General features: G+C 44.2%; 1 protein-coding gene across 5 annotated transcripts in view; it reads left to right on the top strand.

Annotated features, from left to right (window-relative positions):
• Positions 1 to 12,750, top strand: part of IDH3A (isocitrate dehydrogenase (NAD(+)) 3 catalytic subunit alpha) — a 29,286-nt gene that overhangs the window by 14,677 nt on the left and 1,859 nt on the right. For 3 of the 5 annotated variants that reach the window (XM_035137942.2, XM_035137941.2, XM_035137943.2), the window contains exons 4-10: positions 633 to 747; positions 3,903 to 4,090; positions 4,301 to 4,434; positions 7,825 to 7,927; positions 8,013 to 8,077; positions 9,450 to 9,534; positions 11,660 to 11,812. In XM_035137942.2, the coding sequence (XP_034993833.1) occupies positions 633 to 747; positions 3,903 to 4,090; positions 4,301 to 4,434; positions 7,825 to 7,927; positions 8,013 to 8,077; positions 9,450 to 9,534; positions 11,660 to 11,812 (843 nt within the window). Of the gene's footprint in view, positions 1 to 600; positions 748 to 3,902; positions 4,091 to 4,300; positions 4,435 to 7,824; positions 7,928 to 8,012; positions 8,078 to 9,449; positions 9,535 to 11,659; positions 11,813 to 12,750 lie in introns of all 5 variants that reach the window. The other 2 variants (XM_035137944.2, XM_060282967.1) reach the window with 1 other exon arrangement.

The following is a 12,750-nucleotide window of genomic DNA, read 5'->3' as shown; positions in this document are numbered from 1 at the left end:
CGGGGAGGGGGAGGGGGGGAGATGTGGAACTACAGTTCTCAAGCTCAATCTGTGGGCGGTCCAGTGAATACCTTTACTTGTATTTGTTTCCAGGCGTAGGGGGACACAATTTGGTACAGCAATTTTTTTTCAAAGGAAACCTGATTGAAGTCTTTCAGTAGCCTGATTGAAGGCATTTATCCCATATGGTAGTTGTGCGCTTAGTCTAGCATTGAACACCCTCGGGGCTGCTGGAACATCCTGGTTCCCTTCGGAATAATAGAAACGAGTGATCACTGGCACTGCTTTTAGCAGCATTAATGGCAGATTCTCTGAACTACCCAGCCAGCCTTATAATGAAAATAAACGCCTAGATATTTAAACCACTTAACTTGCTCGATGGTGTTTCCTCTTATCACCCACTTATACTCCCATGAGCCCACAATATCCAGAAACAGCAGCTGATAATAATACTTTCATCCTTCCTGCTAGCTTGTATTCCTGTGTAAATATTTCCCGTTATCCAGCCTGAAGACACTGGCTTCCAGGGTGGTGTGTCTCTCTTGCAGGGTGTGTTTTGACAAAGTCCCTTTGGCAATTGATCGTTTTCCCCCAAAACAGATCAGAAGATAACGTGAAACAATTGTGTTTAGGCACCTGTTCAGTTTGAAGAGAGAAATGTGACAGCAATCCAAGGGCCAGGAGGCAAATGGATGATACCTCAAGATGCCAAAGAATCCATGGACAAGAACAAAATAGGACTGAAAGGTATGTTGGAGGTTCCTGTTGACGGGGGGGGGGGGGGGGGAGGGAGAGAGAGAATGAAAAAAAAGGCACTCGGGTTTTGTTGCATCTTTACTGAACAAACCTGTGTTTGTACAGAGTTTTGCTTTATACAAATAAATTTCTTAGTAATGTTCTGAACTTCCTTATTCTATAAGCCCACAAAGCCGCTAACAGTTTGTGACTAAGGACAGAAGCGCCATTATTGGAGAAATAGTGTCGTTGCAGCATGTCATGTTCACCAGCTCTGTAAAGTGCACAGAGCACCCTAGTGTGTGTTTACTCAGAAGTAAGTGGGACTTACTCCCAGGTTGTGTGAGTAGGATTGCAGCCTCGCAAGGACAACTTGTATATAATCTTCAAACATTGCATTTGAACTCCATGTAAGTTTTATTGTAAGACACCAGAATTAAATGACCCCTTCACTGTGAAAAGAACAACCTGAAAAGTGTTTCCTGCTACTGCTGCCTAAATGACTGAGCTCTCTTCCATATGGGGCAGCCAGTAGTAGATAGTTGACTTCAGCTGGAGAAGCCTGTGTCTAAATCCCTATTCAGCCATGAAGCTCACTAGCCAGAGCCCATCATCATCTCTTAACCTAACCTCCTCCAAAGAGTTGTTGATAAATGGGAAAACACCATGAACTCTGATGTCCTGGAGCAAACAAGAGCCACAAATCTAACATACAATTTGTTCTATTCATGTCAAGCTCCCCTTCTTTCCCCCAGTATGTATTGAAAATGTCATGAGAAACATTCCCTAAGCCTAATTTTTGATGGGTGTGAAGGTCCAGAGTAGAGATGTAAAATTTCAGAAAATTATGATGCCATGAGGAAAAAAACCGTGTTCCCCCCCCCTGTTTTTTTCCAGAAAAAAATGAAAATTTTGGGGAAATCGGGAAAAGTTCAGGGTTACAAATTGCGTGAAACACAGTGTAGACAAAAGTATTATGCTTGCAATAAAACAGTTAACCACCCCCTTTCCCTCAAAAGCAACGACAAAATAATAATCAAGAAACCACCAACATAAAAAACCATCAGATTTGCCCCTTAGCACCAACAGCAAATGAAGTTAAGATCTACCTCAATATTTAAGCTCCATAGAAGGCCTACCCTTTGAGTAGTGCTTTAAAAAAGAAAAGAAAACAGAAGACACAACATATACAGTACATGCAGTTTATTCTATCTCGTTTTCTGAACTGCCACCATCCATTTCTTCTTGCTCTTCCTCTTTGTCATTTTTCTCATGAACTTCTAAAAAAAACGGCTTTGGAAAAAAATGGGGGGAGGGCCTGTTTCCCCTCCCATTTTTTTCAGTTTTTCCCCAGGCCTTTCCATCTCTACTTGAGGACAGCCGGGGCAAAGCATGAGGCAATTTATTTTTTTGCATGCCAGGCCCAAAAGTAACCAACATCCAGTTACTGAATAGTATGTTGCACTAAGGCTCAAACTGTTTGAAAGAAAAAGGTGTGTGTGTGTGTGGTTTTTTAATAGAATTTGTTATTATATATTATAAACTGCAGGATGGTAAGAGAGCTTTCTAAACAGCTTACAAAAATATACAACAGAATATTAAAATGATTGATAAAACACAGTTAAAAGCAGGTATTTAAGAGTATTCAAAAGATGATTAAAGTCAGCAGTGGTTAAAAGGAAGTAAATCGCATGCAGCTTCTGTGTTCAGATGGGCTGGACCTAATGAAAATGTTTTGAGCAGTTGCCGGAAAGAGGACAGTGAGAGCACCTGCCTGGTGTCAGTCGGCAGGGAGCTCCAAAGTGTGGGTGCTGGAAGGCCTGGGGGAAAATTGAAAAATTTGGGAGAGGGAACAGGTTTTTAAAGTTTTTTTTCCAAAGCCATTTTTTCAGGAAAAATGGGGGGGAATAGTGTGTAGAATTTTCAGACTATATCAAACAATTTTTTTCTAATTGTCCAGGGGAAAGTGGCTTTGGGAAAAAAGCCATTTTTCCCAGGCCTTCCCATCTCTAGTCCAGAGTGATGGTGGAGTAACCCTGCACTGGGGAAGGGAACCTGTAGCCCTTCACATATGGCTGAGGAACCACTTCCATCAGGTCCAGCCAAGTATGGCCAACAGCCAGGGACGAGAGAGCTTGTAGTCTAGCAACACCCAACCCCAGCCTCTGCCCACCCCAACCCCATTCCATCTTGCTTGAATATTCTTATTTTTAACCCAGAAAAAGAGGGGAGTCCTAAATAAATATTCTACCTACTTCTACTTGCTTACATTCTCATGCATACTTCTCCCCAAAATTGCCTCCACCCAACATTTTCTCAATTCTGATGCTGAATTTTGTTATGCTAACTGTAGTCTAGGAAAGGTAACATAGCTCAGTGGTGGAGTGCATCCTGTATGTGCTGAAGGTCCAAAGTTCAATTCTTTTCAGCTCTATTTAAAAGAAACACACAGCATGAATATAGGTGAACATGAAAAGGCATAAGTTAAGGTGAAACAACATTGTAGAAGAAAGGTTAAATTAGTTTGGATTTATATGATGGATTATTTGTGTATTTATTTCGTTCTATTTTAGTTAGATGTTTTGTTTTTATTTCTATTTTTAAATCAATAAAGGTTATTTTAAAATTAAAAGAAAAGAAAAGAAACACACAGCAGGTGACAGAGAAGAGCTCATTCTGAAATCCTACAGGTCTGCTCTTTGCTATCGTATACAATGCTAGACTCAATAGACAAAGTGTGGCCTTCTTTAAAGCAGGTTCCTGTGTAGTTTCCCCAAGGAAAGGGAGATCTGGGAATGCAGGACCTTTCCGTTGCCTCTCCTGAAGAACCAACAACTTGTGACTTCTCTCCAAAATTTTCTGTTCCTGCTGCAAGATCTCCATTACTAAGAATTAGGGTCTGCTTTCCCCCCTTTTCTAATTTTCTGAGTTTCACCTGTACATTTCCATTGTGTAAAATTCTGCTTAGTGCTGAGCAGTATGCCGTGGCAAGTTGTAACAAGAGCCTGGCAACAAGGACAGGTGTTCATTATAAGGGAGAAAGTCTCCTCAAGGCCACCTCAAACCAGAGGGTTTAACGCTGGAGTGGCGGGGAGGAATGCTGTTGCTAAGGAGCAGGCCATGGTCTGACATTATGTTCTAAAACAATTGCACCTTGTGTGTTTCAGGCCCTTTGAAAACACCCATAGCTGCTGGCCACCCATCAATGAACCTGCTGCTTCGTAAAACATTTGACCTTTATGCAAATGTCCGTCCTTGTGTATCGATTGAAGGCTACAAAACCCCTTACACAGATGTCGACATAGTCACAATACGAGAGAACACAGAAGGGGAATACAGCGGAATCGAGCACCTGGTATGAGTGCAGAATGCAGCCGGACCACACGCGGCCCCTCCCCTCTCCAAATAATATCTAATAATTAGCTTCCCTAACTGCTGTAGAATTGTCAGATGCAGTATTCTGTGGGCTGGATGATTCACCAGCCCAGCCCTGCTGAACCTATACAGAATTACGTTCTTAGGAGTCTGCTTTTGACTACCCACGTAACTGTTGTGTGTCTTTCAGATTGTTGATGGTGTTGTACAGAGTATCAAGCTCATCACGGAAGATGCCAGCAAACGCATTGCTGATTTTGCCTTTGAATATGCCAGAAATAATCAAAGAAGCAAAGTTACAGCTGTGCATAAAGCAAACATTATGTACGTGACCATGATGGTAACCCAGTTCTAATGTGCAAAAGTCATGCTGCTTTTTTTAATGGACACGTGTGTGTCGGTTTGCTGCCTCCTGTCGCTGCCAGAAGAAGGTGCCATACATTTGATGGAGCCTTCTTTTGGCAGTCAGGCCTTGGTCAATGTTTAAACTCCATTCCCTTGCTCTACTTAAAAAAACACACAGTTTAGATGTTAATTCACTAAAAAATAGTTCTTCACATGTTTATGAAATTATTAACCACCCTCCATCAAATCCATGTAGGAGAGGGAGGATAACCTGCTGCTCCCGGCCTCCCCATGTCCAGAAACTGAGTACGGAGCGTGTGCAGGAGTGGGAATGGTGTTGGACAGAGTCTGGTGGCTTTAAAAGAGGATTGGACAATTTCATGGAGGCAAAGGCTGTGACTGGCTATTAGCCACAACGGCTATGTTCTCCCTCCATTATCTGAGACATTAATACGGTTGAATCGTGGTTGCTGGAAACCCCAGGAGGGGAAGGGGCTCATGTTCCTCTGATCCCATTTGCTGGTTTCCCATGGGGGCGTCTGGCTGGCCCCTGTGAAAACAGGAGGCTGGACTAGATGAGCCCCCTTTGCCCTGATCTCTCAGGCACTTATCAAGTTCTTAATTTTTGATCACATTGAAGAGCCTTTCTCAGCTGAAGAGCAGGGGCATAGCAAAGGGGGTGGTGACACTTGGCGTGCCCCTCCCCTCCGCCTGCAAATGCGCAGTCCGTACAGAATCACGGTGAGGCTCTGGTGAGGCTCTGGTTTCTGGCGCCAGAGCCTCACCGTGACACGGTTGTGCCCATGCCGGGGAAAGGAGTGGGGTGGTCCCTTGGCTTCCGCTCAGCTCGTCCTGGGGCAGAAGGGAAGCGGGAGGCTCCCAGCCCCCTTCCCCCCCTTTCCTTCTCAGAGCGGCAGCAGCGCCTCAATGAGGAAGCGGAGGAGGCAAGAGTCTCGCTGATTCTGCTTCTCAACTTCCCAGTGAAATGTACATCATCCCCTTTACCTGCCTGCCTTCCCTCCTCTTGAACCCTCAAAAGGTTGTTTTAACTATCCTATGCTGGTAAGACAAGTAGTGGTTTTATGTGTCTTGGGATTATCTGAGGGGCATTTGTTTGGGAGGGGGGATGAATTTACTGCCACAAGGTACTGTGGTGTCCACTAGCTTATATAAGGTGTGTGTGTGTGTGTGCTTTAAGGATTTGATAAGTCCATTAAAGAGTGATCTAGCCTGCCAGCCATGATAACTAAATTGAACGTCCATATTAGTCAACATAGCTCCCAATAACCATATGCCAGGGTGACTGACAGCCAAGGGTTGTTGGCAGAAAGAGAATGCTAGATGAGACAGACCTTTGCTCCGATCCAGCAGATTAGTTCTTAAGAGGTGGTCGTGATAGCAGTGTGGAGGCTTCCAGAAACATGGTTTATGCTACAGTTGCTCCACAGTGTGGTTGGATCTCATAGAGTGCCATATCACACATTTGTTGACATGTAAGTATGAGCAGAGGCGTAGGAAGGGGAGGCGGACCACCCCAGGTGTTATTGCTGTGGGGGGTTGCATTTGGTGCCCGCCCACGACTCCCAAGCCCACCATGAGATGTCGATGGGGCTGTAGAAAAGTGGCATGGGGGGGTGACAAAAAAAATTCCACCCCGGCTACCACCTGGGCTTGCTGTGCCTCTGCTGAAGAGAGGGATAAAAATGCTCTAAATAAATAACAGCCAGGTTCTCATCTTCCGCTGGGGCCATCAGAAGGGCTCCTGTTTCTCTCTCTGCCCCAGTTCAGTCTGCTCTAGATTAGAATGTAAGAATAACACTCTTGTTTAGAGACACCCCCCCATTCCATTCAGTTAGAAAACCTTTTTCCCCATAGCCCAGTATGTTTTATTAGATGAAAATAATTCACCTCTTTTTCCTGTTTTTGGCAGATGGTGCATACTAGAGGTAATTATGAAAGTAACTCTTAACAAAAAAAAGGTTTTGCATAGAAAAAAAGCTAATTTTGTATTAATAAGGATGTTTCAGTAATCCAGGATAGCACAATTAAATTTTTCAACATTTGTCTAAAACTGTAACTGAGATTAACCTCAACCTGCTGCTGCTGCTGCTGCTGCTGCATGAAGACTGTAATCGAATTTGTATTCAAATCTGCACCTAGAAAAAAAAATTCTTGCCAAATGTTTGGTACAATACAGTGTTGCTGTGTTAATTACAGCTGAGTGTGCCCACTTCCCTTGTCTCCACTCCATAACTTGGAATCACGATGCTCCTGAACAAGAAAGACTTTTTAGTTTTACCACAGACTTCTTTTTTTAATTGCCTATGATTAAATACCTTGCTTTGAAAATTTTATGGTGGGTGAGGATATAGAGAGTTTGTATTTATCTATCATAAACACAGTTTTGAAGGCCACTTGATACCATGGCTAGAGAAGGAATGGCTCACCTGTGTCTGTCTTGGGGATCTTGGAGTAGCGTTTTCCTCGCCCTTGGCCATTCGCCTTGCTGGCTAGTGCTGATGGGAGTTGGGGTCCAGCATTATCTGGAGAGCCACAGGTTAGCCATCCTTGCTTTGAAGCGTTTTACATCATGTTACGGGCAGTGAACAAGCTGACTCCAATAGTACCACAGCACTGTCCCTGTGGCATGAAAGAGACCTTCCCTTGTATATCTGGAGGGCCCTTGCCAGCCACCTGAGCGGATCAGCTACATTGGTAAGCGAAAAATCTCTCTTGGTTGGTCAGATACGTGTTGACCTTTCGTTCTCTTCGGTGGACTTGTCTACTATAATATATATACTGAGCACAGCTAAATAGAAGAGAAACATTTTGACCTCGCTGGCTTCCAAGAGGGGTGTGTATGTATGTGTGTGTGTGTGCGTGCATGCGCACATCATTATGTGACCGTTCAAGAGAACAGTTTCAAATATAACAATAGCTTGTAAGGCCTCTGTGTGATGTAGTGGTTGAGAGTGTTCCAATCCCCATTCATCCATGAAGCTACAGGGGGACCTTGTGCCAGTCACTTTGTCTCAGCCTCACCTGCTCTACAGGTTTATTGGGAGAACAAAACACACGTTTGCTCCCTTGAGCATCTAGGAAGAGAGGCAGGTTATCAATTTTCCCTAAGAAATACATTCTCTCTTAAAATTTGTGAATTGCTTAAGATTAGAAAGGAATATTACCTTTGAAACATGGATATTTGCTTATGAACACAAACTGAAATCCCGGCATGTTACACTATAGTTGCCGTCGACAGGTGCTTTCCCTCTCCACTACTATCCCCCCCCCCAAATGTCTGAATGCAACATTACTCTCGTATGCACATCTAGGTCCCTAAAATGCGGCTTTTTTCCCCTTGATGCACAGGCGAATGTCTGATGGGTTGTTCCTGAAAAAATGCAGGGAAGCAGCAGAAAACTGTAAAGATATTAAGTTTAATGAAATGTATCTCGACACTGTGTGTCTGAATGTGAGTATATAGCAAACTCATTATTAAGGTGCTTCATAGTTGCTATTTTCCTCCTTAAAACAGCAGCTTATTTCTTGTCCTTTAGATGGTGCAGGATCCATCTCAGTTTGATGTCCTTGTAATGCCAAACTTGTATGGTGACATCCTTAGGTAAGGAGACTTGAGCTAGTGTCAAGGATTTTATGTAGGTATTTATTTATAAGATGATTATAAACTGCTCTTCAACACAAGCTCTCAAAGTGGTGTGCAAATAATGAACAAATCTCTGAAAGCAGCCATAAAACTAGGCCTTATTTCTTGTAGAAGCCAATTTTGGCTGCTGCATAAAATGGAGCTTGAAGCATGTTAACTCAGAAAGTGCCAACTGGAGATGCCCAAGGGGCACTTGCTGTATTTTTCGCTCCATAGGATGCAATTTTCCCCTCCTAAAACAAAAGGGAAAATCTCTGTGCGTCCTATAGAGCCGGTTTCCTGCGGCTACCAAGCCATCTACCAAAATGAAAGGAGAGAGAGAGAATTTCTGTCTGCGGCATGGCAAAGGGGGAGGAAGGGACAGCCCCAAAGTCGGGCTTTGGGGCTGCCCCTTCCTCCCCCTCCCCCCTGCGATTGCGGAGGAGGAGGGGAGCGGAACAGCCCGATTTCGGGCTTTTCCGCCCCCTCCTCCCCCATCGCGATTGGCAGGGGCGAGGGGGAGGCAGGATCAGCCCCAAATCGGGCTTTTCCGCCTCCCTCCTCCCCCTCCACGATCGGCAGGGGCGAGGGGGAAGCAGGATAAGCCTGAAATTGGGCTGTTCCACTCCCCTCCTCCTCCGCAATCGCAAGGGGGAGGGGGGAGGAAGGGGCAGTCCCAAGGCGTGGCTTTGGGACTGTCCCTTCCTCCCCCTTTGCCATGCCGCAGACAGAATCTCTCTCTCTCTCCCCTTCCATCTGTCCGTCCTTCCTTCTTTCTCCCTCTTTCTTTCACTCTCTCTCACCCCTTCCCTCCCTCCCTCCTTCCCTTTCCCTTGGGACCCAGTAACTTGGGTGTGTTTTCCCCAGTGCCAACTGACGCCTGCGTTACAATCTGCAGGAGATGCCTTGCTCATCCCATCTCGTGGAGTTGTCAGGACAATGTCTAAGTTTGTTTGGCCTCCTCAAGCCATGCTTTGCACTGGCCTGCTCCTATTTGCACCCAGTAAACAGGCTGTGCATGACTGCACTCTGCTACCAAACACTCCTTTTGTGTTTTAGGTCCTTGTGAAGATCATCATCTGTTTTCCACTAGCTCTGCTTTTTAGCTCCCTTTTTTCCAAAACTTCCCACTGCAAGTATATAATACTTTAAAGAGCCTAAATCAGGCATCCCCAAACTCTGGCCCTCCAGATGTTTTGGCCTACAACTCCTATGATCCCTAGCTAAGAGGACCAGTGGTCAGGGATGATGGGAATGTTAGTCCAAAACATCTGGAGGGCCGAGGTTTGGGGATGCCTGGCCTAAATATACCAACTCGAATATTTATTGTGTGTTTGCATTTTCCTTCCAGTGATTTGTGTGCGGGATTGATTGGCGGTCTTGGAGTAACACCAAGTGGAAACATTGGTGCCAATGGAGTTGCAATCTTTGAATCAGTAAGATTCCTATTCTGAAACTTTGACTCTGCCAGAGCCTTGTGGCTCTCTGATTTTTGACATAATTGCTTTCTGGAAAAGCAAATGCCTCTCTCTGCGGGGTTTCAATAAGTTCATTACAGGGCTGTTCAAGTACATGTAACAAAGAAGCTTGACTTCAGGACTGGATTTCTGCAATGCACTCTGAGGGGGCTTCCCTTGCACTCGATCCAGAAGCTGCAGTTAGTGCAGAACGCTGCAGCATGCTTGCTCACTGAAGGGAGGACCCGTCAGCAGGGGACACCTCTGCTCAGGGATCTGCACTAGCTGCCCATTTGCTGCCAGGCCAGGTTCAAAGGGCTACTAATGCTATACAGTTGTACCTTGTTTTGCGTCCGGGATCCACTCCGAAGCCCCGGCCACTAGCTGAAAGCGCAATTTAGCGCTTCTGCGCATGCGCGAGTGGCAAACCCAGAAGTAACCTGTTCCGGTACTTCCAGGTTTGCCGTGGATGTTTGCCTGAATGGACGCTAGACAAGATGGACGTTCATGGAGGTATTACTGTATAACAGGGTAGGAAATGCTGTTTGCAGGATTGCCCTATCCCAGATATGCCCACTCAACAGCTTCAGCGTATTACAGGTGCTGCATCATGCTTCCAATCAAAAGATTATTGCATTAGCCATACAGCCATAGCACCTGTAAAAGATCAAACAGGCAACTGTTGCACAACAACATAGAATACAACAAATACAATTATAACATTAAATATAAAATCCAGCTGAATGCGACTGGTAAGGTAAAAGGCAAAGCAAGGTGTGTCGACTGTGAGAATAACAGGAATTTACATAGGACTAGGGCTGGGCGAGTTAGCCATAAAGGTGGCCCTGAGTTTCAGAGCCTGTAAAATGTAGATGGCCACATCGCGTGAAACCAAGGGGTTGGCATCCACCAATAAGTACTAACAAAGTGGGGACTTAACAACATGATGAGAGGACTCATGAAATTTTGCAAAGAAAACTTCCTAACAATTAATTTTTCCAAAACAAAAATAATCCCTTTTGGCAAGACAAAACCAAACCCATTGTGGTACCTCGAGGGTCACACCATTGACCAATGCTCAGTTTTTAAATACTTGGGCATCACTTTTCATCATAGATTATCTTGGGCAGTCCATTTAAACACGATTATTTTGGCTGCTCACCAGACCATTGGTGCTTTGGTGAAATTTTTCTTCGGAAATGGTGGACAACTGGTGGTGCTGACCAGAAAGATCTACATCAGTAAAGTACCCCTGATGCTGCTACACGAGGTGGGAATATGGGGATGGAACATGAATGTACTCCCAACGTCTGGAGTCTCTGCAAAATCTCCTGGCAAGAAAAATCTTGGGCCTCCCTAATGGGTCCGTGGCCACCCAATTGAGACTAGAATTGGGATTACCATCTATAGTAGCTAAAGCATCATGCTTGTTCCTCACTTGTAAGAAATAGATCTGCAAGTCTGGCAACCTGTACACTTTGGAACTCCCTGCCTGTTGATATCAAGCAGGCGCCGTCACTGAACTCTCTTTAATGCCAGATGAAAACATTTTTGTTTAGACAAGCCTACCCAGATATGTAGAAGTTGCAACTATTTTGGTTCTTTCTAGCAATTGTTTGTTAGAATATTTCTAAATACTTTTCTAAAACTAATTTAATGTTTTAGTTTATATTTGTGTAAAACACTAAGAGGTTTATTATTATTATTATTATTATTACAATCAAATGGTATACAATTTTTTGTCAAATAAGAATTACTGAATGCATTTAAGCTGCCTTGGAAGAATTAGGTAGAATTAGGAGTTCAAATTCACTTCTCATACAGAAATATTCAATGTATGACTGTGTTGTTCTTCCAAACAAGGATGTAATGTTTTGTTTTGTTTTTATGTTGACTAGCGTTCACTCTTGGGAAATTGCTTAGAATCTTGGTCACACGCTGGTGTAGCACAGAAGCCAGCTGCATCTGCCACTACCAGCACCACCACTTAGGAGACATGTGATAATAGACAGGTGTTGTAAAAAGCACCAACTTTTCGCTGCTGGTGCAAGATAATCCACTGAATCAATGCTTTAGGTCAGGTCAGCCTTCTTTATTTCCATAGGTTCATGGAACAGCTCCAGATATTGCTGGAAAGGACTTGGCAAACCCAACAGCCCTTCTCTTGAGTGCAGTGATGATGCTGCGACACATGGGGATGCAAGAATACGCCACGAAAATAGAAGATGCCTGTTTTGATACCATCAAAGATGGAAAGGTCTGTCTTGTCAGGGTTCACCAATCACTGGCGATCTTGCCATCCAGTTTCTACAGAATGTGATTCAGATAGGACTAGAGCACATGCTATGCCAGTTTGATAATCGGTTGGACGAATTTTCTGTTGTCCAGTTCCACTGACACTGAACAAGTCTCCCACTCCCTTCTACCAGGTCTAGACGTGCTCTAAAACACTACTAGGTCTATAGCACCACCAGCTCCAATTTGTGTCTCAGTATTTGCTGTAGTTTCTAGCTTATAAACAGTGCTGCTAGCATTATCTGTTAACTGGAGGTTGGCATTTAGTTGGGAGACAATTTTTAGCTATTTGTATCCAGCAACAAGCACCTACAATTCTGCATGTGTGCTCTGCAAAGAGGAGAAAGGAGTGCTTATCTCTGCCTGCAGGGTAGGTAGATTCTCTTCTGCGTGAACTAGATTGGTTTATTATGATTTAATAGAGCAGCGGTGAAAAAGAGCTTTCTTATCATCCCAGCACTATGTGTTAAGTGAGCATATAGGTGCTGAATAAGATTTTGAGTTCAGAGTGCTTTTGGCACTCAAATTCATACAGGTGGTACATGGGGGAATACTATAGCACCTGCTATACATGCAGAAGATCCCAGGTTCAATCCATTGCCTCTCTCGGCTCAACCCAGACATTTCACTATAATTATGGAGAGGACACAGTCAGATGGAGCAAGTGGCACTTGGCCCTGCTGAGCACAAAACACTTGATGCCCATCCAGTTGATTTGGGTACCACTTTGCAAAATGTCCGGCCTTTGAGATGATGGTTTGGAAACCCTTCCCTTAACTAAGAACTTGCACAAGTCTTCTAACTTTGGGCACAGAAGAACAACACCATACTATGTGTCCTGAACCTGGAAAAGACTATGTGGCTGTGGTTAGCTACGTACATTTCATTAAACTGAAGCGT

The sequence above is a fragment of the Zootoca vivipara genome, chromosome 14, assembly GCF_963506605.1.
Source record: "Zootoca vivipara chromosome 14, rZooViv1.1, whole genome shotgun sequence".
NCBI classification, from domain to species: Eukaryota; Metazoa; Chordata; class Lepidosauria; order Squamata; family Lacertidae; genus Zootoca; species Zootoca vivipara.
Note: the sequence above shows the minus strand (reverse complement) of the source record. Positions and strands in the feature narration are given on the sequence as shown.